The sequence below is a fragment of the Phasianus colchicus genome, chromosome 18 (genome assembly GCF_987193195.1).
Source record: "Phasianus colchicus chromosome 18, bPhaCol1.hap1.1, whole genome shotgun sequence".
NCBI lineage: Eukaryota > Metazoa > Chordata > Aves > Galliformes > Phasianidae > Phasianus > Phasianus colchicus.
In genome coordinates, this window is record NC_143453.1 from 7,082,499 (window position 1) to 7,108,921 (window position 26,423).

A 26,423-nucleotide genomic window follows, 5' to 3' on the forward strand; every position below is an offset into this window, starting at 1 on the left:
AAGAGAGAGGGTGATTTGGGGTTTTAGGGGGAACTTCAGAGAATTCCATGCGTGAACTTGAGTTTGGATTCCTTGATGTTTACCATGCATATAGTAACTGTAGGTGATAGTTCTCTATTACAATACTGTGGCATTGCTCTCTGTATCACTGTTAGGTTACTTTTCAGCAGTAAAACTACCTGTTCAAAGCTGGGAAGAGTCTGTTGTTGTTAGATGTTCTGGCCTTGGTTTGCTTTGTCTGTGAATCTCAAATGGAACAGATTCTTGTTTTGGCCTCACGTGATTTATGAGAGAGCTTTGAGAGACACTTGATATGGGCTGTACAAAATATACACTAATTAAGTTATTAACTTTTTTTGCATCTTTCCTGCATTTTAAAGACTAAATGATGAGCTGTTGCACTACATTCTCAAGATTGTTGTCCGAGAATCTTGTGTCTTAATCACCAAGTGCCAAACTGTATCTAAAGATGATTTTCAAAGGCTTCTTTCAACTGTGCCTGTAAGTAAAATGTATTTTGATAAAACTGCCCTTGACTTCTTTTCCTCCTTAAATCCATCATCTTTACTGAGTATATAGAGGTGTGACTTTCATGGTAGTGTATCTGAGCAAATACAGGAAAAGAAAGTCTTTTATGCTATGCATTAACAATTTCTTATGAGAAAGTAAATCAGTGTATGCTAAAAGCTAAAATAAGTTTATAAATGGATATATTTTCCCATTGCTTTGATAGCTGTCTCAGTTTAAAGGAAGTTTGTCTATCATTAGAACTTCATGACAACATGAAAATGAACTCCTTTTTGCTTGTCCTTCTCCTGTACTTTTTTCTTTTATACTTGTAAGTAAAAGGATTGCCTGAATCAAGTTTGATTTAAGTGTTTAGATAATGTGAAGTGTACTTATTTATGTTAAAGGCTGCATCTTCATGCTTGCGGTATCTGATGGCTGTGCAGAACCACCTCCTCAGTAACACTATTTTGATTAAACCTGATGAAAATGATGACAGTGACAGCTCCTTACAGGGAGAGACATTGAAGGTACAGGTAAACACCAAGTTTTATTCCAGCATGGCTCTCTACAGTCAGTGTTCTTCTGACTCCTCTTGTTTCTGCAGTGCACTCTTTAAGCTGTTTTGAAAGTTCTTTTCCTCTCAGTATGGTTACATCACTATGGACTCTTCTTTTCCCTGTTCTTCAGCTAAAGTGTCTCAACTTTAGTCTTTTAATGTTAGTGAGAGCAAATACTTCCCTAAATATGTGTCATGAGGATAAAAATGTATTTTAATAGATGTATGCTAGTCAGAGAACTCAGTGGCTGGAAATCGTTTCTGAATGTATTACCCTCCACCCTCTTTCCTCCCTATCATCTAGATGGTACCAAAAAAAGTACTTTTCAGACTTACATAGAAAGGAATTTTCTCATTTACTTTACCAAGCTTCTGGATTTTTGTAGTTTTAACTATAAAGCATATGTGTGACCATCTTTGTCTCCATGTAAACCATCATCCATCATGTGAAATCACATGAATAGCACTAGAACAAGGTTTATTAAAATGTTATGTCATGTTACTGCTGGAATAGTCTTGAACGAACTCACAGTAGCTGTGTTTGTCCTAGTGTGCAGGCTGCCTTTTTACAGTTTTTATAAGAGCAATATTTCCTCTATAACAGCATTGACTTCTGAGCTTCTGATACTGATTGTTAAGCTGGCTTTGTCTGCTTCTCTTTGAGACTTTGTGTGCTTGTAATCCACAGCAGTTGAAAGTTATTTGTTCAGGCTCATTGAGTAAATGCTAAATACTGTAGTACATCTCCTGTCTTGCTATTCACCCATGTTTTCATTGTTCAGTTTCTCTCTCTGCAGTGATCCTCATACCTGCTAGGACATTCTGTCACCAGTGCTGTACCTTGGCTGGCTAACAGCTCTCTCCTGTGCTGGACTTGGGGATTCCTTTCCTCTAGAAACTGGATGTGCATCCTGTAACATGCACCTAGTTTCTCCCAGCACTTTGGGGCTTAGCATTAATCAAATTTAAGTCTTGGATGAATCTACTGCTGCGGGCCTGCCAGGTCACATTATCATTATTTTAATTTGGAAATCCATCATTTTATTCAGTTGCTGCCTTTTTTTGTTCTCTAAGAATTTAAGTATCTTAACTCTTTTTGTACCCAGGAGCTGAAGACCAGCATTTTGTCTCTTGCTACGCAAATTCTGACAGGATGTGATGAAGTCTTAGAAATGCTGCAGCAAGTCACTACAGCACTAATAAACAGTGATATTGCTGACAGAGAACAAAGGTAAGGCAAGTAAATGTGAAAACAGTGAGTGGTTGCTTCCTGCAGCTCATTGTGCAAGCACAATTAGCACTACTTACTCTGTATGCTATAACTTCAGATTTGAGCTTTGAATGTGTAGGAACTGTATGTTAATATAGCATTTGCTTAGCACTAATTGTTTAAAGAATTTAGAATCAGGCTCTCCATGATGGAACTACTAGCACTAATAATCAACATAATCATGAAAACTATTCAAATTGATCAGTTTTCAGTCAGTAGCAGTGGTATTTGTGAGTGGGATAACTGAAAACAATCTAATTTCTCAGCTGACAACATCCTCATAAGCTATGTGTGCTAGAAACCTGGTATACATACTGAACAAACACATTTGTGTTGATGGGGACTTTCATCCCATCCAAATGGAAGCTTATCATTTTCTGAATAATTATTAAACTCCTGATTTACTGTCTTCTGCTTTGTTGTTTAATAGTTGACATCAAAATTGGGATGCTAATGTTTTGGAGAAATTGTAATGTCATCAAGGTTCCAATAGAGTTTGGTTGTTTAAATACAATGTAGATGCTTTCTGATTTCTCAATCACTTGCTGTCTGTTAAAAGTTAAACAGATTACTTGGAATAGTAGTGATTCTGTATGTTATAAAGTAGTTGTTACTATGTAACCTTGATTATTTCAGATTAAAAGGCCTGGAACAAATTACAAAAGCTACTATGCTTGGTCATCTGCTTCCTGTCCTTCTGACATCTCTGATGCATCCAAATTTGCAAACCCTGACCATGGCTGATGCCTTGATGCCTCAGCTGGTGCAGCTGGTTCTCTATACAAGTCAGGTATGGCCTTTCTATCAGCAGTTGTCTACATGGTACAAAAGATGTTGCATGCGTGCTCTAAGACACTGTAGATTTTTGTCAACTTTCTGCAGGAAGTGATGCATAGATTACAGTTGAAAAACTGCTCCACAACTCCAAAAGCTGGTGTACCTAGTAATCATTAATTGGCATTAAGAGCATACGATATAATTCTTAATAAGATCTTGTTACTATTTGCATGTTTCTAACATTGTATGTTTTGTCCTGCAGACTGCACTGCTGCTGAAAACTCAGTCTCCTGTTTTCTCAGAACTGAACAGTTCTCCCAGTGGTGTGTCAGAACAGAAAGGGAAATTGTTACATGATGAGAGGTGATTTTGCATTTGAGTCTTTTTCATGGGATAACCCATTAACTGTAGTGCTCATTTGACTGTTGTGGAATAAATATTAAAATGGTGATCTAAAAGTAAATACAAGTCAGTCAGTTCTGCCAATAAGACAGACTGGAAAATATAAAAGCCTTTATAAAACAAAAGTGGTTTGTTCTAAAATTGCCTTGCATATAGAATTCAGTGGTTGATCTCTTCAGGATGTTTGCATGATGTTTGTTTTTTTGTCTCACGTATTTGGAGTTAATTCTAAATGCTGCTCCTAGAATAGATTAGGTTAAAGGATGACCATCGTGAGAAGATAGCTCACGAAGTGCAGCTTAGGGATGAAGTGGTTTAATTTATTGTGAGAAATATAACAGTTTTAATTTCTGCATTAAATTCTTGTCTGAACTCAAATCTATACTATTTTTGCTTAGGACAGAAAGATTCAGCTAAATTGAATAAAATATGCTTATCATATCTATTTGCAGTATAACAGAATGTACAGTATCAACATGTGATAATATATAATATTGTACATGAAAATTCCAAAGTGTTTTTCCCCTCCCCCAAATTCCTACCTTCAGTGAAATACAAAGTGTATTTTGTAACAGTATAAACAACTTTGCTGGTCCAGAGGGATTTTTTTTGTAGTATTGACAATCATATGTTAGAATCTCTATATAGTTTTGTTTGCTTATTGTTTGTTTATGCTTTCCAATATCCAAATTAAGTATACCAGAGGGAAGAGTTCAGATGTGATGAGTTGGAGTTAGCAAAGTTATTTCTAATATAGAGTTCACTCTGTTTAAATTGAGCACGTTCTCTGTGTCAATACAGAGAGCTGTTTTCAAACATTGTGTAATTTGGAGTTTGAATATATAGCACAAACCCACGTGTGAATTCTAGGACTAATTTCTCACTGTTATTTCAGAATGCTGGAGGAGAAAGAAGAGCCAGGTTTTCTTACAGGCTTGAAGATCCCTGCTCCTTGGGCTGCTGGGAAGACTGTAGAAACAGTTCATCCAGTCAGGGATAACTATAAATTTAAGGAAACTGTGCACATACCAGGAGCCCGCTGTTTGTATCTTAGATTTGACAACAGATGTTCTTCACAATATGATTACGATAAGGTAAGCCCATGCCAACTCAAATTCTTTTTGTGTGTTTTCCTGTCAGCAGCACTTCTTTTTCATCTCTTCTGCCCCTTGGCTCTCTGGGTGTTTTACTGCCAGTGGTCAGGATAGTGAAGGAGGTTTTTATTGACAGAAGACTAACGTACACTGTAATGTTACAGTCTGCTTGCTTTTATGTTCTGGAGTTCAGGGATGCTGAGGGGCTATTTCCTATATTGCACAAATGTGAGTAACTTTTCAAAGGAGTTCTTGAGTTTCATCTTAGCACAGCAAAGACTAGATTTAAGTGTTATATAATGTAAAAACATTAACGTGAAGAGGTACTGAGATGGAAGATAAATGATTCCTATTTCATTTTTATTATTCTTGTGGAAACAAAAGTATGTGCCTGATTCCTCTGGTATTGGTTCAGAACACAGTAACCAATGGTGGTTGATTAGCAGTGAGAATTTTCTTTTAGGAGTTAGACTCTGTTTATGACAAATGTTCACCACAGATGGCAGAAATGGTAGTAATTAGATATTGAAGAGTGTACTCACTCCAGAGGTACAGGCTTTTTTTTCCTTTCATAACCAACTCTTCCAGATTTTTTTAAATGCATTTCATGATGGCTCAGATTCTCAGGGTGCCTTCTTATTCCTGTTGTTCAGTTTCCTTATTAAAATTTAAACTAGCTGCCTACTTTGTAGATCAGTACAGGTTACTTAAACTGGGCAGAACTGGAATAGTTACTTTTTTTGGTATAAATGGCTTGTTTACATGAATTCATGTGTCTTCAATTTCAAGAAAGGAATCGATAGCACTGTTCATTTTTTTCATTAAGTGATCAGAGATACTTGTGCAGCTTTCTAATTGTTGCCCTGTATTCCTCAGTATTGCAGATCAACACTGCAATACTGACAGTCATCACTGTTGCTCATGACTGGTTAAGTTCCTCCAGAAAACTTTGAGCCTCATCATGTTCCCAGTGAAGTGGCTGATAAAAAAAAAAAAAACAAAACTTCAATGGGAACAAGATCAATCCCTTTGTTTTAAGAGAGGCACTATGTTCTAGTTGGCTCAGCATGAGGGCTGGAAGTTAGGATTTTTCCTGGTTGTGCTGCTGACTTGCAGTGTGACCTTGGGGACAAGTCACTGAACTTCCTCTCTGCCTCAGTTTCCCCATCTGTAAAATGGGGATAATAATACTTGCCAACTCCCCTCACAAGGTTGTTGTGAGGATTTGTTAATGTAGATAAAGCGCTTTGAAAGTATGAAGCGCGGTGTAAGTGCTAAGTATTATTATTATTATTAGATTTTCTTGTTTTTCTCTTACAGTCTAACAGTGTATTTTATGTTTTGAAGTTGGTGATCTATGCTGGTCCTAACACAAACAGTAGGAAGGTTGCTGAGTATGGAGGCAATACACTGGGATATGGCAGCCGTAGTGTCTTAGGAACTGGTTGGCCGAAAGACTTAGTGAAGGTACAGTATTACAATCCCACAATATTCCACATAAAAAAATCCTCTCTGGAAATCATGTCAACTCTGTTTTAACCCTTTTAGCAATAAAGTTCAAGCTTTTAAGTGTCATGATTTTCCATGATCAGAACTCTTCTTAAGTGGGCTGCTATTTCCAAGGACATATCTGTAAACTTGCACATCTGTTGCGTGTGTTGCTTCTCTTTGAGCTTTTGTTTTACTTACTGCATCTTACTGGAATTCATTAGAGGTGTCTTCCAGTCCTGCAACCTCTGACACTGCTGTTCTCATACGTACGTCTTCGTAGGTTGAATTCTGGCCCGGTCTGAGGCAGTGCATGTTTTCTTTGGATTGCTATTTTTTTTTCAGTTTTTGTTTTTTAGATTTTGGGTCACCTTTAACAAGTGGCAAACATAACAACTTTCCAACCATTTGTGTTGGGTTTTAAGATTACATCAGATACTTTTTGCAGTAAAAGTTAAAGTAAAAAAAAAAAAATGCATCACTTGTCAAAACTTCAGTACTTCAAGAGTTCTGTAATACATTCCCTCATACTGTATGCCATGTGTTGGTTCTTTTCTCACACATTTGTGCTCCTGTGTTGTCCCATGTGAGAACTGAGCTTATATGCGTAACAAAATAGAATTGGCAAAAGAAGAACAAGAAGTAATGATCTGGAAGGCAGTCCCAGACAGTTGTTCATAATAATGGGATTTTGGTGAATTTTCAGGCTTTGATTCTTTGTGATACTCTTAGCAAAATCTTCTTCTAATGTTTTGACATTCTCCTCCTTGAAGAGCTTGGCTGTCTTCCCACCTTGCATGATTTTTGCAGACAAATGAAGAAAGCATTTTGATGAAAAATGAGGCTGCGTAATGCAAGCTGACCCAATAAATTCTTCTTGTGATTCCAACAACTTTTCTTTCTTGCTTCACTATGCTAAGCCAGCAGCAAAATTAAAATCACATTGTCCACTAAAAGATGCTCTTACAGAAAGGAAATATATATTTTTAAATCAGAGTATGCAACTGGAGATGAAAGAAATACCTAAATAATGTTCATTAAAAACATTAATACATAAAATAAGCCACTTTTATGAAAATCTTGTTTGTTTGCCTCAATTCTTAATTAAATCTCTTGTTCTTTTTTTTTCCTTCCTCCTCCCCATCAAAATTTTAAGGTGGAAGGAGATACAGTCACCTTCTCCTTTGAAATGAGGAGTGGTCGTGAGCACAACACTCCAGACAAAGCTATGTGGGGCTTTGCTTGCACTGTTCGAGCACAGGTACTCAAACATGACAGGTTCAGCTTAAATCTATCTTCTGTTACGTACTTGAGATCAAACAGAAATGTACTTAAAAACTGAGGTTGAATTTTAAAATTTAGAAGAGTAATAGCTTATTTTGGACGTATGTTTAAGTGTATAGGATCTAAGTTTTAGCATCTTTAACTAGAGACGCCCTTTGGCATGTAGCATGCTTAATGTTTTATGAAGACAGTTATTGCCAAATTGATATATCTTGTGTCATTGGCACTGGCTTGGATGAAGTCACATTAACATCCACTGCTGCTTATAGATGAGAATTTCTCTACAGAAATGGTTATAATGATACCAGGCTATAAAGAAGAGTGGGGGGAACTTGAATCCTGCTACTGAGGAGTTAGGACTAGGTCTGTGTGATGAGATAGAGTCAGGCCAAGGACTGACTGAACCAAAACCAACTTCGCTGTTTTTTTATTTATTGTTTTGAGTTATTCTTAATATATTGCTTTTAATCAATAAGGCATTTTTTCAGTATATCTCTCCATAAGATATACTATTTTGAAATATGCGAGGAAGGACTTTGTGGTTTGGTGCAACTCATCGCTGTTCCTACTGCAGGAGTCTTCAGAGGACGTGTCAGGAGGCCTGCCCTTCTTAGTTGACCTGGCACTTGGCCTTTCTGTGTTAGCTTGTTCTATGCTTCGGATTTTATACAATGGGCCAGAAATTACCAAAGATGAAGAAACCTGTCAAGAGCTTCTAAGATCTAAACTATTACAAAGGTAAACAAGCAAAAATTTTATCTGATGTTGCATTTCCTGAAGGAAGACTTGTGTAGCTGTGCTCAAGTCCCGTGTTTAAGGTGTGATGCAGTTTGTTCAGTGGTTCTGTGTTGCTCAAAATGGAGGAAATATTCTGTAGAATAGAGGTTTCCTTTAGTGTAAGGGGAGGAGAACTGGGACGTGTGGCTTTTATCAAACTTACAGTGTTATGAAATAAAGCTGTGTATAAGTCTCTGTAGTGTTTTTTCCTCTAACACTTCTTTCTGAATGAAGAGGAAGACTTTGAGGGGGAAAAAAAACCCAGAATCCACATCCTTTTCTTGTTTGCTTATGTTTTCAGGTGCCAGTGGCAGGTGGAAGCTAATGGTGTAATATCTCCAGCCCTTACACCAAGTCCTTCTCCACTGCCTCTTACTATAGATGAGGACAGAGAATTTACTTATCCTTCTGATGTGCTAGTGCCTCCCATTGGACACTATTTTGATCTGCCTAGGATTAGGCTGCCTCCAGGAATCATGATAAAACTCAGGGAAATTTCTGGACGTGCTCGGCCTCAATTTAGACCTAGCATAAAGTAAGTAGTCATTGCTTTATTTTTCTAACTTGGTTTTTGTTTGAGATGTTTGCTACCAAAGTAAGTATTTATTAAAAAAAAAAAAAAACCAAAAAAAAAACCTGCCTGCCTGTCAGCTTGGTGGTGTGCATCTGAAATGCTGTAAGTACCTGTCTGTGATTACAGTGTCTAACAAGCTGTAAACATGAGTTGTCCAAGTTTGTCTGTTCTTGCTTAATCAATCATGTCTTGCTTTACCTCTACCCTAGGGAAGTGATTCAGCCCGAAGTAATGGAGGAGATGGTAGTTTCATGTGTGATTAAACATTTGAATTTGGTTGATGCACTCCAGTCCCTGATAAACTTCCAGTATCAGGAAGAACATGCTGAAGAATATGATTTACTCTGTAAAATTATGGGAGAGACTTTTAAGAAGCTAAATGCCATGGAGAGACAATTACAGGTACAAAACTATACAAATAAAAGGGTTTTTTAGTTTGTTTGAGAATAAAGATGTATTAGGAGCATTTTAGAAATCAAAAAACGCGGAAAGTACTTTTTTCCTTATAGAGCCCTTGTATTCCTTAAGAATAGGCATCTGCAGTGTTATTTATTTCTTTAGAGTGTGGCTGAGCTGGAACAGAAATGGCAGAGTGAGGTCGATGACGCCATGCATGGGAAGCTGGAGAACAATGTTCCCTTCTTCTATGATTATCACTTCAATGAGGTAAAGCATTGTGGCTGCTGTGTGTGCTCATGCTTCTTACTGCTCTTTCAATACGCATTCATCCTTTTCCTTCACTTTGATTAGAGCAAGATGAAAGAACTGGAACTTCTGTGTTCTATGAAGGAAGTTTCTTTTGATGGAAGCGATCTTGAGAATGTGGTCCTGGCATTGAGGTTGGTAGCTGGATGCTGAGCACACTGTATTTTAAGTAGTTGCAAAGTTTCTGTGAGTTCTGTAATGAAGTGCGCGGGGTTGAAGTTGCATTTGTGCATAAAATGCTTAATGAAGTTGGCCTTCAAATCTCAGTGTGCCCTCTGACACTTATCGGCTGCTTTTTCACACCATTGTTAAATGTTTTCAAAACAATTACTAAATTCATTGAAAGGCTTGGAGGCTTAAAGGGAAAAAGCAATCTTTGGAAACGAAAACATTCAAATGAACTTCCATATGTAAATGCAAATACTTTAAATTTAATTTTCCTGCCTAAATTATTAGTATTAGTATCTACAGCTATGAATACTGATGTAACAAATTGTCTAGTTACTACCTTTTTCCTGATTTGTAGGCATAAATAATATTGTGATGCTGTCTTTAAAATATTTTTTCTTGTAGTATTTCAGAAGGCATTACAATGTAATTGTATTTTTAATTACATTTACAATGTAATTCTATTTTCCTTTATCACAATCTCAGGGAGAAGTTCTTTCAAGAGGTGAATTCACTGATACAGAGGACTTATCACCCCCTAGCAAAAACAAAAGCATTAGTTAAAAGCTTGATGAACAGGGCAGAGCTGTTGCTGCATGTCACTATTGCAGCCCAGTCTGGTATCACAAGAAGTATATCTGGAACCCCTGCAGAGACTCCAGGTAAATATTTCACTTCTAGTATTGTACTTCTTTCTTATTTTCCTCTGTCTCAAAGATATAATTTATTCTTCTTTTCTCTCAAAATTGAACTGTATTTACTTTTTCAAATTAAATAAGCTCTTCTACAGTAAATTAAGTTGAACTTTTGTTTTCTTCATTGTTGCTATAATGATTTTCAAAAGCAGTTTGTAAATAACCTACTACACCGGAGTAATGTGCTTTCATGTTATGTAATATTGCAGCCTGTAAGTCTGCATCTGAAACAAAAGTGATATCTCATGCAGTGCGCCAGCCCGTCTTCCTTCGCAGTATGTCAGCACCATCTGACTTAGAAATGATTGGTAATGAAGATATTGAGTTTGCTCGATCAAGTCAAAGGTATACAAGGCTTTATTCAACTAAGCTGCTTCACAATAACGTGGCTTGTGTTGGTAAAAACATTATAAACTTTGGAAGCATATCACTTTTTTTTAATGGTGTTGACTCTCTGTTCTCATATCTAATATTGTGTATGCCTGTAGGCGACGCCACGTTACCAGCCACAGAAGCAGCTCTTTCACTCTTCTGCAATCACTGGCCATTGAGGATAGCAGAGATAAACCTACATACAGTGTCTTACTGGGGCAGCTCTTTGCTTTCATTGGAACTAACCCTGACCAAGCGGTATGCCCTTTTAAATCTGCTAAGCTGCCATATTCTTGAATTCAAACTCCTGTTTGCTGAGGAGAGGTGTGTCTTGCTTGTGTCTCACCAACAAACCAATGTTGTAGGTATCCAGCAGCAGTTTTCTGCTGGCTGCTCAGACAAGGTGGCGGCGTGGGAACACGAGGAAGCAAGCCTTAGTGCATATGAGAGAGCTGCTGACTGCGGCTGTGCGGGTTGGTGGGGTGACACACCTCGTGGGCCCTGTGACCATGGTACTTCAAGGAGGACCAAGGTTTGTTTGTAGCTCTGAAAATAATATTTTTGGTCTCTGTAGAAAATGTCAAATTGCATTGCGTGAGACAGACTGTGAGAAGTGCCTCGAAGGTTGAGAGATCAGGTTTGCAGAACTAAGCTTGTAATGCCCACTTGTGTTAGGCTTTGTAGGGATGAAAAACTTCCTAATAGTGTTTATTTGGCAGTAGATTTTTTATTTCATGCTGAGATGATGCCTACAGGTATGGGATATTATCTTGACTGACACTAAATTCACTTTAATTAGATGCTATTAGTAAATGCAGCCAGTACTAATACTCCATCATCTATATTTGGTAAATGTTTTGCAAGTATTTTGTTATCTGTCTTTAGTCATATTTTAGGTAAAACTCCCATACTATCTTGTTTACATATATCTCATATTTAAAAAAAAAAAAAGATTTGCAGTTTATTTCTAAATATTCTTTGGGTAATTCATAATATATCGTAACTTTTGTAAAGCTATGCTTGGAAGTTTGCTTTATTTAACTTAAAAAAAACCGTTATTTCAAATGTCTTACCACCAACAGAATTGAAGAGCTGACGTGTGGTGGGATGGTGGAACAAGTCCAGGAAGCTTTTGGGGAGACTATGACGTCCGTGGTCTCGCTGTGTGCTCGCTACCCCATTGCTTGTGCAAACAGCATTGGCCTCTTATGCACTATACCTTACACAAGGTATGCAATATTTCACGTAGGAAGGGAAGGATCTGCATTTGTCCTTATTAGATTTTTACCTTAAGGGGAAATGTTATATAATATAAACATAGTAGTCGTTATAAAAATAAAAATCTGAAAACGTTTTGTTAAATTTTCTCTGAGAATAGGATTTTATGTGGTGAGGGGAAGGAAGAAATAAAACCATCTGGTTCTTTTTGGATCTATTGTTATTAACTGGGAAGTTGCTTTGGTGAAATCTAAATTTCTCTCCTCATGCAGGAGTGAAGAGAAGTGTTTGGTACGTAGTGGGCTGGTACAGCTCATGGACAGGCTCTGCAGCTTAAGCAGCCAGACAGAATCCAGTTCAAATGAAAAACAGACCAAGAAGCAGAAGGTGGCCACCATGGCTTGGGCTGCCTTTCAGGTGCTGGCCAATCGCTGTGTTGAATGGGAAAAAGAAGAAGGTAGGAATGCTGCCAGCTGGACTTATGTTAGTGTGCTTTATTGTGTGAGAAGTGGTGTAAATGTGGATTTAAAATAGTGTTCTCTTACTGCTAACTTAATGGCTTTTTTGTTCCTTATACAAATAGATACAAAAATAAGTTGGCATTCTTGTTGGTGTTCTCTGGGGTTTTGTGTTGTTTTTGGTTGTTAATTCTTCTGTAGTCCGAGGGTTCTTTTGTGCTCTCATTTCTTTGGGTAATTGTTTCTGCTTCAGACATGAAGAAAAACTTCTTATGCGGTGCAGCCATTTTTCCTGCATAAAGAGAGCTGCGTTGTAACCACGCTCGTAGGAGTGTGTGTGTGCTGTGGGTAATTTCATGTCTGCCACTTGGCTCTGCCTGGTGTGACAGAGCCCGGAGACCTTGCACAATCGTTTGTGTATTTCTCCTGTTTTGAGATTCACACCCATGATAGACATATGGCTATTTCCTCATTGGATGCAAATGTTGTATTTGTTGTATTAGGCTTTATTTTTACTTGAAGTTGTGATGTATTTTTGTTTGGCCACAGCACATTTAGACAAAATACATTACTGTATTTAGTGTATGGAAAAGGAACTTGCAGTTCTATATGTTTGTTTTTGTTATTTGTAACTTTGTGCTCTTGAATTACTGTTAAAGGTGGTTCAACAGAAGCTGTTCACTCTGGTCTGGCTCGTCAGGTCTCCAGCCTCCTTACCAATCACCTTGCACGAGCTACAGAGTGTTGTGGTAATCAAGCTGCAGGAAATGATGCACTTCAAGATGTTCTCAGTCTTCTTAATGACCTGTCAAGGTACTAGGCCTTTGTGAAAACTTTTTTTTCTATGTATGAAAGCAGGTGGGTGTTCTTTTTCTTCAGTTATTTTTGACTTAACAAAACTAAGGTAACTTTCAAATCATTGTATGAACTGAGTCTTATTTGGACTTGGTTTCTAAGTGGTGCTATCAAGTGTTACGATTGTAGTCTTTTCAGTTGGATTTTTAAATTGTCTTTTAAATAATAAATTTGTTTTATTTCAAGTTTGCAATCAAGTTTTCCTTTTTTTTTTTTTTAACAGCAGTTCTTTTTTTCCCTCCACTTTCAGGAGTCACATAGGTAAAGCAATCCTGAGCCAGCCAGCCTGTGTGTCCAAACTTCTGTCACTTCTCTTGGATCAGCGTCCCTCTCCAAAGTTGGTTCTGATAATCCTTCAGTTGTGTCGTGCTGCTCTACCTCTCATGAGTGTTGAAGACTGTGGAAATGTAGAACTGCCTCCCTGGAGTTACTCTGTGCCCTCCCTGAACAGTGAACAAGATGATCCCAGCGACCCAGCCTCCAAGATTGCATCTCTGCTCTTAGCAAAGCTGGCAGACTATGTAGTACCAGGTACCACCATCTTTTGATGTTGTGCTAATTTGAGAAATTGCTAAGCAAGTCTGGCAGAAGGCTTGAGTAGGAAAAAGTACGTGATATGTCAGTGTTCAAAGATCATGGTATTTCTGTCACACTCTCTTGTGTTGCAGTGACATTTTAGATGCATCTTAAGGGTTTTCAGTGCTAGTTTTGAGGACAAGAAAGCTTGTTGACAACTCTCATACTGTCTGTCTCTCTGTTTATTTGTTCATTCCTTTTCACTTCAAGGATGCCAGACAGTTCTTTCTCCAACTGCTTCTGAACCAGATACTGCTTTAGCAAAAAGCAGCCCTAAGAGTTCTATAAAAGGTGATAAAGACCCTGGAGAAGAAAGTGAGGCAGTGGATGGCAAACTTTCTATTTTCATCCATAAACGGGAAGACCAGTCATCCCATGAAGTGCTTCAGCCATTACTGAGGTAATCTGCATTCATTCGTTTGGAATTAACAACCAATTCCTTTTTTAAGTTCTTAAGCACTACAGCTGTAGAAGAATGTGTTGTAGGCATAGTTCAAAGTGGGAAAGCAAGATGTCTTCTCAGTATGTTGTATTTCCTGGTAAACAATAAGGCAGTACAAGAACTGTTCATATGCTCAGCATAATCCTACGTGGATAAAAATATATACTGCTATACTGAATCTTTGGTGAGGTAGTAGCAGAAGGGATCTAAATGTTTCTTGAACTTCTCTCTTTTGTTTTCACTACTGATCAGAGCAGCAAAGCTGAAAGAGACTGTACATAAATGTATAAAAGAAGGAAGCTGTGATGGAGTGTGACGTTTTTCTTTTTGGCTTAGAACATGTGAACGTTTTGATGTGTCTGAAAAAAGCACATGAAAAGTTAGCTACTTAAATAGTGTTGCATCAGAAAAAGTGAATGCGTTGTCATAATTGATACTGCAGACTACGTAGGATTTACAGAACTGTTGAAACAAAATGGCTTTAAAGCTCTGTTTTTAATGCATACACTGGCTAATAACTTGCTATTATAGCCTCTTCAATGTTCTTAAATCCAGGCAGATATGACTTCATATTAAGATTTCTGAATGTTAAGCTGTCGACCTTATTACCTCCTGCGTTTTGCAGTGTTTGTCACGTCTCTTCCCACTCTGAGGCAGTTTTGAATTCATGCCTTAAAATGATGCTAAAAAGTGCATTTTTAAGTGTTAGATGGAAGATTAACTCAGCACCTAAATTGTTAGCAAATAGCTAAATTCAATAATAATTCCTTTTACAAATTACAGTATGCTTGGGTACATCCTTAATTATCAAGTAGTTCTCTTACTGCTGATCAGTTCTGTTGCGGAATTTGATTTAAAATCGTTTAAAGATAAGAGGTTAAATTAGTCTGTATAGTTCAGATGCCTTCTTCCACCAATGCAAGTAAAGCTAATGTGTTCTGTTTTCACTCTAACAGTAGCTCAGAAGGTCGCCCATTCCGACTAGGAACTGGAGCCAACATGGAGAAGGTGGTGAAAATGGATCGTGATATGACTAAAGTAAGAAAAGAAACAGTTATTGAACTGATGACCAGTTGGAGTACTTTGTTTCAACTGATATTAAATCCCTCATTGTATATTGTTCTCTGTTTTTCTTTTATTTTGCAAAGCACATTAGAAGGACAGCTCTGTATGTCATGTTAGCAGTAGGTAGTTGTTGATGTAAATAGTGGCAGATGCAAAAATAAAATTTCAACTAATATTTTCTCCAGCTGCTGTATGTCATGTTTAAGCTGCTTTAATATTCATTTTCCATAATAGTTCAGTGTGCATTCTTGGTGTGAATTTTAAATCACCTATTTAAACTCAGTTTTTGCATATATTTTCAGATATGCTTTTGAATGCTTGTATAGAAATATTCAGAAGATCTTACTCATTTTGGTTTTGCATTTTTGGTCAGAAAAGAGGAATGTGCTGTTGAGCTAAGACTAGAATTTCTAAAAACACTCAATTCATATTGGTCTCTAATCTTTGTAGATCAATTAGAAAAATTCTCATGACGTAATATATATACAGAAGGACGTTTTGATGTGTTCACAGTACTTATACACAGAGGGAGGAGAGTTAAATGCCAACGTAGTATAGCTAAATAGACCTAACATTAATATTTCTCTTCTCACAACTGTATTTTCAGAGTGGCTGCTGTGAAGTTATCACAGAAGAAGCTGCTGCAGCTCTTCGCAAGGCAACTAAGTGGGCTCAGTCTGGTCTGATAGTTAGTGTTGGGCCACCCATAGAAACCGTCAATCCAGAAGCAACCAGTGGGATGTCCACTGGGGACAAAAAGAAGACTGCACAGACATCTATCTGCAGAGAGAGAAATTCTGAGCTTGCCAGGTAGGTCACTGCAATTCTGAACTTAGCAGACATTCTACATTTTTATACACCGGTATTTATGGTGCCCTAGAAAATAGCTTGGAGATTCATGAACTTCCTGTTTTTGTCCCATATATTGTTCTGGCAGCTAAAGGTTCTTTCCTTCTCTTGTTTTGCGCGTTGTTCCCTTTGCTGTGTGTAGGACTGACCCTGTAAGACCATTCATCAGTGGTCACGTTGCAAACAGCATGGCAGCAGAAGTGATTGCTTTGCTACATAGCTTGTTGATGGCACCAGAATCAAATGCAGCTCAAATATGGACAACAACTGCTGAAAAAGTAAGTAAACAGAAGATCAGTTATCAAATTGTAATCAAACATATATTTAGTAATCAAGAGGACTTAATTATTAGTGTTTTGCAGGAGCTACTCCTTTCCAATTTGCTGTTTGTAATGCTTTTAACAAAGATGTGTAATCGCATGGCAGCTTCCCTTTCTAGTCATCTGTATCTATCCCACCAAAGATGCCAGACACATAGTAAGAAATTATCCAGTAGCAAAGAATTTGTTGTTACTTGTCAGCAACTGTAACTCTGATAATGAATGTGTTTGCATAGGTCTGGTTACTCTACCTTTCCTTGGGTCCTTTCAGCTGTGACCTCTGAAGGTCTCAAGTGTTTTGTATACTTTCTAGCCAACATTGCTTTTGTGTTCCTCTAAAAGCAGTAACACCTGATCTGTTGCTTAGGCTGAATCCTCTAGGAAAACTTTTGCTAAATTTGTATGTATATCTCTGATTCTAAAACTTATTAGGGAATAAAGCTGGCTTTGATGGTATTCTCACTTCAGAGGGCTTAGAATGTTTGGAGTTACATAATTCACTTTGAGAACAAAAATAATTCATCTGAGACTGTGTGGGCTGGAGGCTTGGGGTGTTGGGCTTTGTTTGAATTCCGCTTTGAAGTCATTATCTGGTATTTCTGCTTCTGTCTTCAGGTTCTGTCTCGGGCTCTGATGTACATTCCACAACTTGGGAAATATGCAGAGAGTATTCTGGAGAATGGAAGTAGCAGTGGAAGGAAGCTTGCTAAACTTCAAAGAATTGCTCGACAGGCAGTAGCTGCTCTTTGTGCTCTAGGTGGCTTTAAGGAGACAATTAAAATCGGTTCTGAAGTTCAGGTAATCTGCCACCTTTCACATCTTGTACTTTTAGATGACAGTTGATTCTTTTGACCGTGTTTTGCCTGCTTTGGCATAGCTGCAAAGCAGTGTGCAGGTTGCCTGCAAATGTGAAGCAGTTTCAGTAACACTTGTGGAGACTGCAGTTGTGTGTTGAGTCTGCGAGGTGTTAACACTCAGCATTTTGTTTGTGAATCCTGAAATTTGTGTACCTTCTTTGGTTGTAGGTTTTAGGTAAAGGAATAGCAGGAAGCATTGGAGTTGTGGCATCTATTAATGAACAAGAAGGTATAGCAACGGTCAAATTTCCGCCTACCACTATAGACAGTAGAAAGACCTCACAAGCATCAGACACTTTAACTATTCCGTTATCTAGGCTCTGTGTTCCAAGATCTGAGGTACGGTAGCTTATTAAATATAGTATTAAGTATAAAATCAGTTCTGGTTTTTCTTCACAGAAAAATTCTACTGGCGATTAATCTGAAGCATGTGAAAAGTCTGTTTCATTTTTGATTAAAGCTGTTTTGCTGAAGTTTGCCTCATTTTAAACATCTCTTAACAATATCTGTATTTAAGTTCTCATTGAAGTAATACGAATATTCATCTTTTGGTGCATAAAGATGTTCCTTTGCATACTGTGGTGGGGTTTCTTTTCCTTCTTTGGCTGGGGTTTGGTGCTGGTTTTGTGATAGTACAAAATGAGAATTAACTCCAGGTAATAAAACGCCCTCATTTCGTAGAAACTAACTACTTGAATTTAACTTTTTACCGTGCCCCCCCACCATCAGGCATTGCCTCTTCATAAACTGTCCATTACTGAGAAGGTAGTACAGGCAGTCCAGTCCATGTTGCTTCCTCAGGAGGGAAGTCTATCTATTCACACCTCACTTCCTGCAACAGGAGATGGCTCAACTCCAGTAATGGCAGTGGTCCGGCTCCTTGCTGAAATAAGAACCAGGTGAGTTGTTGTTTTTGTGCTGCACTCCAGTCTGTGTTGATGCCATACAAAAGTTCAAGCAAATTGCATGGGTTCTTGTATTTCTTCTGTTGGTATTGACATGACAGGGACAGCACAAAAATTCCTGTATGCTTCCTTAATTACATGCTGTGCCTGGACATTGTTGAAAGTACCAGAAATGAAGTGCCCCTTGTAATACTGGCAGTGCACTGAGCAGATACCTTCATGCAGGTGGAGGCTAGGAGGGGAGGGAATGCTAACACTGTAGAAGTTCCAATGGATAGCTAAAAAAAGGCAAAGAAATACAGTAAACATTGTCTTTTAAAAATAGTCCAGAATTAAATAGAGGGAAATACAGCGATGAATTCAGTGTATGCTTTTGTAATGCATCAAACATACTGTTTTTCTATTAAGAGCATGCCTGGTGATGGCTCAGCTGTTAGAAGACAGTTCATTCTGTGAAGAATTCATTCAACAGTGCCCAGCTGCTGTAGAGGTTCTTAATTTGGTAGCACAGGAATGCAGCCCTGGTAGGTATACAGCACATCATTGCAGCTTTGTTGTCATGTTCAGAGACTTAACAACTTTTGAAATCATTTCAATTTTTTGTCCTCTATCTGGTTAGTTTATGAAAGCTACCACAGCACTGTATGTCTTGTCATAGTTGTAGAGCTGTTGTGGAAGTAACGTAAGAGCTAATAATCAGACTAAATCATTTAGACATTAGGTATAAAGTTTAGGCCAGAATATGATTACACTGTGTCACAGAAGACGTAAGTCCTATGACTAGCACTCTGGTACACCCAAAGGCTTCCCTGCACTTGCTTCTGTTGTAAGCTGCTCTGTATTCTTTGATATTATCCTTGTGTTTTCTATTTATGATCTCCTTTCTGCTTTTTACAGTGGTTACCTATGTTCCTTGTTTAGCTCTTGATTTCCTTTTTGTTTAAGGGTAAGCAATGAGCCCAGCAGAAGTCCTAGTTCAAGGGCAAGTTTAGGAACGTGTCAGAGCCTCTCAGTAGAGGAGAAATGGTTGAGGCAGAGGATGTTAGGGTAGGAGCCAAGCGGATGATCTCTGGTGTGAAAGGGAACATACTGATTTTTGACAGTAAGCATAAATTAATTTGACTTCCTGCTTTTTTTGGGCTGTAAGTTTGCCTTGTAGATGACCTGTGTCTTAACTAGCATAATAATGTCTTTGCTAACCAAATAGAAAATAAACGTGAGGAAGACTATTGCTTGTATAAATTGGATTCTGTCCTTACTGTTCTTTGATAATTAGATGAGACACTATTTGATTACATATCTTAAATGTAAATGCTGCATTTGTTTCTACTACAGCTATAAAAGTGGAATTATTGGATTCAGAGTAACTAGATTTGCTTGAAACCTCGTGACTTGGTTTGGTTTCTTGTTACAGGAGAGAGGCTCACTGTTGTAGAAATGCAGTGTGAAAGGTTAAGGATGTTGTATCGTGACTGTGCTCGACCCCCACCTCCTCCACTCCAGGCAGACAGAAGACAGGTGAGCACAGAAGCAAAGATGAACATAGTGCCCCTCACAAATGAGTGAGCCACTGAGGGCAGGACGTCTGCCTGTGGTGTTAGAGCCAAGCTGGTTGAATTTTTAGAAATGTTTCATTTCATATGAGTTCGTGTACTGGGATGTGATGTCTTGTGATTGTAGTCATAGTAGTTTGTGCTGTATTTATGTACCTTTCATAAAAGAATGTATTAATGGATTTTATGAGATGACTCGGACGGTTGGACTGGATGATCTTTTAGGTCTTTTCCAACCTTGGTGATTCTATGATTCTATGACTTCTACAGTAAAACCGGGGTGATCTGTTTCTGTTAACAGCCCAAAGAAATCACTTGGAGCCCATCAAGAGTGTTTCCCCCAGTACGAGCATGCATGTTTTCATCACATCTTGCTGCTGTGACTTTTCTGGCTGATCCAAGTGCGGGTGGGGGACTTCCTCGGGGCACATTCATTTATGCCACTTCTCCAGTTCCTGTGCAGGTATGAATTGACAACCATACAACAGCTTCTTTCACTTAATATTTTTTTTTTTTGGTAATGCATGAGAAATAAAACTTTTCTATTTTACCTATAGCTTATAAATAACTTTTTTCTATTTCTAGGCACCATCATTCTACTGGGAAATTGAAATAGTTTCCTATGGAGATACAGATGATGACACTGGTCCAATAGTTTCATTCGGATTTGCTACAGAGGCAGAAAAACGGGATGGGGCTTGGACAAACCCAGTGGGCACCTGTCTTTTTCATAAGTATGTTGGAGATGCACATCAAAAATCAGTCTTGTTCAGTACACTTATATGCTCCTTAGAGTGAATATTATAAGCTCGTTGTGGCAGGCAGCAGGTACATTTAAAATTTTGCCTGTATTTTAGTTGTGTAGACTTCAGTTGCTATTGAGCTGTAATCATTTCAGAGCTCTTGTTAATTTTCTTCTTGTATCAATTCTTAGCAATGGGCGAGCAGTGCATTACAATGGCTCCAGCTTGCTGCAGTGGAAGAGCGTTCGATTGGATGTCACTCTTTCCCCTGGTATGTAAGAGGACAGCTAATTAGCTTAACTGATATATCAAAAACATTCCTTAAATGTAAGGGAAACTGTAGATGAGACGAGGTAAATCCATGCTGTTCTTTTGATGATATATTTTGATAGGTGATGTAGCTGGAATTGGATGGGAAAGAACAGAAGGAACTCCTCCCCCACCAGGGCAGCCTGCTAAAGGCAGAGTTTATTTTACTTATTGTGGGCAGCGACTTGGGCCATACCTAGAAGATGTCTCTGGTGGAATGTGGCCAATTGTTCACATACAGAAAAAGGCAAGTTCTTAACATAAATATCTTTTTTGATATATGTATCATTTTGGTAATCGAATTGAGATAAGGCTCAAAATGTCATACTGAACACATAATGCTCTTTCACAAGTATTAGATAAAGCCAGCTCGATCCATTCTATGTAACATTTCTAGCTATAAAACAGTAGAGTGGTGGCTTTTATCTTTATTGCATTACTCTGAGCACTCATTTTCTTCCCACTGTGCATATTTGTATTGTTACTGTTTGGAACTTCCTCCCCTACAGAACACTAAACATGCAGCTAGCTTGATGACACTGCATTGTTCTGTGCTAGTAGCCCTTCTGTTATTATTATTCTTTCCCAGCGGTGACCTTGCCACAAAGTGTACTGGCTAAATATGCTAGACTTGAAGCTAGGGGAGAAGAAAAAGGAAGTCCAAAGTTTGTGGTTGACAGTTTAATACTTTCTCAGCTGCATCCAGTTTTATAGCCAGTAATGCTGGGAAAGCTGTATGGTAAAGAGGAGGACCTCAGAAACCCATGGGTCATCTAAATTCTTTATCTGTACTTTGTTCCAGAACACAAAAGTCCGTGCTAATTTTGGATCTCGCCAATTTGCCTATGCTGAAGGCCAAGCTCACAGGAATGCTGCTGATCTGTGTATTGACCTAGCTGAAGAAATCAGTGCCAACTTTGAGGCGTTGCCATTTGCTATGGCTTCTGATAGCGATAATGATGCTGGCACCAGCATAGCTTCTGATCCTGGGACTCATGGACCTCCCTGTAGAATTGCTGCTGTTGCTACGGCTCAACAACGTAAAGTGATGGTTAACATGTTTTTAAAAAGCTCTGAGAGAAAAATTACAATCAGTTCAATAGGGTTGAAGCACATTCTGACTGTTTGTAGATACTGCCTGTTTAGGTAAAGCAGTACAGTACTTATTGGCAACTATGTGCTTATTTTGTTTAAGACAAGGCAATTAAAAATAATCATCTTAGTTGATCTTCCTTTCCACAGATGCAACATATCTTAAAAATCTCACTAAATAGTTCTGCATGCCTGCTAGCACGTTGTGGTCTCAAGATTTTTGTATGTATTTTGCAGAATATGACAGTGACACGTCTTGTCACTATAAAATGGAGCTAAGCTATGAGAACTTCATCACATCAGGGCCTGATCCTCATCCCCCTCCTATTGCAGATGATGAAAGCGATGATGACGATGATGATGATATTCCCAGGGTGAGCAGTGTGGCAAGCACTGCTTGCTATCCCTTGTAGTCTAAATATGGATCTTTATAATTCAGGTTTTTAACTTTCTTGCTACAATGCTATTTTAAGGAAAGTACAGTTGTAATTAATAACTTTTCTTACTTTTTGTTACTCTAAATGTTTTTCTTCTCCGCAGGAGGACCACTATGCCCTGCTGGTTAAAGCCTGGGAAACTAAAGTTTTCCCTACAATTAGAAGAAGATTCCGTAATGAGGCTGAAAGGAAATCTGGGCTGGATCAAATTAAAGGAGCCTTACAGTTAGGTATGGCTGTGTTTCATTTCATGCAGTTGTTTTATCTTTGCCATTACTGCACATCGTAGCATCTGTGTTTTGTTTGTCTTGCTGTATTCAGGACTGGAAAATACATTTTTTCACTTGCTGTTTTTGCCAAGAACTTAGAATTTGTTTTGAGGTCATGAATTTAGCCTGCTTAACCTTTTTACTTGCATTGCTTATTTTAAACAAGGAAAATGGTTTTAGAAATTGTGGAAAAATCTGACTGCCCTGAAATTATATATGGATCCAGAAATACTTTGGAATAATGGTTTGGGAAGGAATTATCTACACATGAAACTTTTGAGGAGCTTTAGTAAAAGAGAATTTGTAAGCGAATACAATATACCAGTATGCCACATCTGCCAATATGACACATCTGTGGGAAAGTCACAGTAAGAGCTGAGTGAGAAGCGAGAAGCTCGAGCTCTGATGAGTCTCTGTCAGGAAAGCTCTGCTCCCTATCTATCATATGTACTGAAAGAATTTTCTAAGGAATTAGATATCTCATCTGCTTATGACATTAATGAGAAGAGTAATTTTTAGCCCATCAAGAGTATTTATTTCAAGTAGAGGGGGAAGATTAACTAGCATTCCTTTCTGTCTGCCAGGAATGGTTGATATTGCACGACAAACTGTAGAATTCCTGTATGAGGAAAACGGAGGCATCCCAAGAGATCTCTACCTTCCTACTATTGAGGATATCAAAGATGAAGCAAATAAGTTTACAATCGATAAAGTACGAAAAGGTAAACTCAGCAGAAGAGTATATTAAGCAATAAGAAGCCAGGGAGTTCTGGTGCCTGGGATGTCATTTGTAATTTGTTAGTCTGAGGAAGATGCTGAGCCTTGTGTTATTTTCTGCCCAGGTCTCACTGTTGTGACTCGCTCTCCTGACAGTAACAACGTTACCAGCAGTGCTGTTGGAACAGCTTTACCCAAGTTTGCTATTCGGGGAATGCTGAAGACATTTGGTCTTCATGGTGTTGTGCTGGATGTTGATTCAGTGAGTAAAGATGCTTGGGAAGGGCATTTAACGTGTCAGCATTTACACATTTATGTGCAGTCATGATGAAGTGTACTGAAGTGCTTACAATACTGATTTGGTGCTCTTTTCTGAAGGAAAAAAAACACGCAGTTTCTGTGTTTTACAGTGTTATTTTTGGTGTTGCAGGTGAACGAATTGGTGCAAGTAGAGACCTATCTCAGAAGTGAAGGAGTTCTGGTAAGATACTGGTATCCTATTGACATGTTAGAAAGGCCACCTGCCGGTTATAGGAGGACTGCAACAAATGGATTGGTTACCCTGGACAACACCAATATCCAAATTCACAGGTAAAGAAAAGAAACAAAATTGGAGAGCTTTTACTGACTCAATCTACAATGTTATTGTATGTGGATTTTTTGTAGGGAAGATGCACTTAAACTCATGAGAGCATATTATCTGATTTGTATGAAGATCTCTTACTAAAACAGTTGTTTTTTAAATGAGTATATTTCTCCCTAAGATTTTAAAGACATGAAGCAGTAAAAGACCTTGTTTCTTTGTTTTTAAACATCACTAACATGCAGTTGGTTTTACACAACCTGAGCAATTCCTGGGGCTTAAATTTACAAAAAAAAAGCTGAAATGACATCAGAGAGGAGAGGACAGGCATGTTTTCTTAAATGCTGAGTAAGACTTAACCATGTGAAAGGGGTTTTATATGTATCTGTCTAACAGGTATTTTCTTTGAAGCTTTTATTTCTTGTCCCATCAGTCAATTGATCTGTGAGGGCTCAAGAATTCTGGACTCACTTTGTGAAACGTCTAATTCAAAAGCCTTAATTTTGTACTGGAATTAGGTGGGCTGACTAAAAAAGATTTGGATTTACTTGAACCATTAATGGGAATAAACTGTGCTTGGATTCAAAAGCAGCTTACTGGATTGTGTGTTAAGCGTGTTGAAGCAAATGTTTTGATATTTGTGTTCTCTAGAGAGCTTTTGAGAAGTGAAGCTGCGCTGGCCAAGTTGTACTGCCGCATGGCTCTCCTCAATATTTTTGCCCCCAAATCTCCACATATGTTTACCCGTCTGTTTCATATCCCCGCTATCCGTGATATCACTCTGGAGCACCTGCAGTTGCTATCCAACCAACTTCTTGCACCACCTCTTCCTGGTAAACACTGATTTTTATCACAGCAATTTCTTTGATACAGTAGTTTTCTGTGGCCAGAAGAGATCTGAAGTTTGACACTAATTAATTGTTAATTGTTTCAACGGGCTCTTTGATGTTATTACCTTAGTGATATGATACTGAAGTTAAATTCTTGCTAATGATTGAATTTGTGTGCTCGAGGAAGTTCAGAGACTCTCCTGAGATTCCATTCAGAGTGCTGCTGTTCCTTTGTTGCCATTGGCGTTCTGTTGAGGGGAGTGGGGTGGGGGTGAGGGAAGTATCCGTATGGGATGCCTGTAAGGAAACTAAATGCCAGTTGGGTCTCAGTTTTCAAAACTCAACTATTCTTCATTTCACAAAGTGGTTTGTCCTTTTCCTACTGGAATCACAGATCTGATTAGAGAATGTATGTGCTGAATCATGGAAAAGGATCTTGGGCTAATTCAAGTGAGTGTTAATAAAGGCACTTATTGTGACAAAGCTATTCTGCATGCAAAGAGATGCATAATGTGGCTGAGACATAAGGAGGAAAGAGGAAATGCTAAACATAGGCTGTTAATAATTGAAAGCAAATAGCTGCCATTGGAGAGAGTGGACTTAAATCCTTCAATGACTTTTGAAACTTGGCTACTTCTAACAGATGCTGCATTGTAACAACCTTTTGCAGAGTACAGCATTACTTTGCATGGCTTTGAGAATAATTATACAAGCTTTTCTTTTTCCTTTTTTTAGTTTAAAAGTAGTCTAATCCAGATTCTGCTAATATATACAATTTCCAGATTGGGACTTTGGTGAATTGCCCACTCCTTTGTGCACTGCATTTTGATTTTTTTTATTAGCTCTGGAGTGACAACCATGAGATGTTGGCTTGGTACCACTCAAAGCCACTCAAAAGCTGTCTTGTCTGTATATAGGGACAGCTTGAGGAAAGATAAAGCTGCCTTCACCTCATATAGAATGAGTGTAGAAGAAAGCTGATCATTTGTCTTCGCTGTATTTATGCAGTAAATGAAGATGTCTATTTTCACATGTGGAACAAAACAAAGCAGCTGTGAACTCTTACAGCTCAGCATATGTCTGACAGGCCTCCCTAAGGGTGGCTGTAAGGCAGATGCAAATACAGCTGGCATTTAGAGGGCTAGCCCATCTGGAACCAACTATGTTAGGAAGTAGGTTTGGTCTTGGAAGGATTGTTTCTACTGCTGACACTTGGAAAGAGGATTGCACTTGCTCAGGAATGAAAGTAACAGCTTGTAATGTCCAAGTATTTAAGAACTTATCTTTCCATTGCCTATTTCACAGAGTGCATAAAAATTTGATCTCCAAATTTGTTCTGTTTTACTTATTACAGATGGAACAATCAGTTCAAGTTCCATTCTTTTGGCCCAGTCACTGCAACATTGCATCCATTCCCAAAACTGTGCTGCCACAGACCTCTTCTACCAGGGCAATTCGCAAGCCATCAGAGAGTGGCTTACAGTTGCCATCACTCGAACACTGCATCAAGGAGAAGAGAGCCTGTTAGATCTCACTAAACAGATCTGCTCCTTTTTGCAGGTAAAATATTTAGTAATTTCTTGAAAGCACTGTTGTTCTCTGGGCCTGCCTTCTGTGTAAGAAGCCCTTGGTTTGTATGTGATTCTAACTTTTGTAATCGCAGAATCACAACT

General features: G+C 38.3%; 1 protein-coding gene across 4 annotated transcripts in view; it reads left to right on the forward strand.

Moving 5' to 3' along the window:
- HECTD4 (HECT domain E3 ubiquitin protein ligase 4) overlaps positions 1–26,423 on the forward strand; it is a 67,075-nt gene that overhangs the window by 24,880 nt on the left and 15,772 nt on the right. Inside the window, exons 16-57 of one of the 4 annotated variants that reach the window (XM_031592492.2) lie at positions 381–501; positions 915–1,043; positions 2,173–2,297; positions 2,973–3,126; positions 3,376–3,476; positions 4,411–4,609; positions 5,930–6,076; positions 7,254–7,358; positions 7,956–8,119; positions 8,460–8,693; positions 8,942–9,134; positions 9,294–9,398; positions 9,483–9,571; positions 10,092–10,267; positions 10,510–10,645; positions 10,789–10,930; positions 11,038–11,204; positions 11,755–11,901; positions 12,163–12,347; positions 13,008–13,161; positions 13,454–13,734; positions 13,990–14,179; positions 15,178–15,259; positions 15,894–16,096; positions 16,278–16,413; positions 17,071–17,253; positions 17,481–17,651; positions 18,042–18,211; positions 18,626–18,741; positions 19,632–19,735; positions 20,072–20,233; positions 20,356–20,504; positions 20,705–20,784; positions 20,906–21,069; positions 21,625–21,862; positions 22,152–22,288; positions 22,455–22,581; positions 23,205–23,342; positions 23,463–23,599; positions 23,768–23,928; positions 24,572–24,753; positions 26,105–26,310. In XM_031592492.2, the coding sequence (XP_031448352.2) occupies positions 381–501; positions 915–1,043; positions 2,173–2,297; positions 2,973–3,126; positions 3,376–3,476; positions 4,411–4,609; positions 5,930–6,076; positions 7,254–7,358; positions 7,956–8,119; positions 8,460–8,693; positions 8,942–9,134; positions 9,294–9,398; positions 9,483–9,571; positions 10,092–10,267; positions 10,510–10,645; positions 10,789–10,930; positions 11,038–11,204; positions 11,755–11,901; positions 12,163–12,347; positions 13,008–13,161; positions 13,454–13,734; positions 13,990–14,179; positions 15,178–15,259; positions 15,894–16,096; positions 16,278–16,413; positions 17,071–17,253; positions 17,481–17,651; positions 18,042–18,211; positions 18,626–18,741; positions 19,632–19,735; positions 20,072–20,233; positions 20,356–20,504; positions 20,705–20,784; positions 20,906–21,069; positions 21,625–21,862; positions 22,152–22,288; positions 22,455–22,581; positions 23,205–23,342; positions 23,463–23,599; positions 23,768–23,928; positions 24,572–24,753; positions 26,105–26,310 (6,490 nt within the window). The remainder of the gene's footprint in view (positions 1–380; positions 502–914; positions 1,044–2,172; positions 2,298–2,972; positions 3,127–3,375; positions 3,477–4,410; positions 4,610–5,929; positions 6,077–7,253; positions 7,359–7,955; positions 8,120–8,459; positions 8,694–8,941; positions 9,135–9,293; positions 9,399–9,482; positions 9,572–10,091; positions 10,268–10,509; positions 10,646–10,788; positions 10,931–11,037; positions 11,205–11,754; positions 11,902–12,162; positions 12,348–13,007; positions 13,162–13,453; positions 13,735–13,989; positions 14,180–15,177; positions 15,260–15,893; positions 16,097–16,277; positions 16,414–17,070; positions 17,254–17,480; positions 17,652–18,041; positions 18,212–18,625; positions 18,742–19,631; positions 19,736–20,071; positions 20,234–20,355; positions 20,505–20,704; positions 20,785–20,905; positions 21,070–21,624; positions 21,863–22,151; positions 22,289–22,454; positions 22,582–23,204; positions 23,343–23,462; positions 23,600–23,767; positions 23,929–24,571; positions 24,754–26,104; positions 26,311–26,423) is intronic. The other 3 variants (XM_031592494.2, XM_031592493.2, XM_031592495.2) reach the window with 3 other exon arrangements.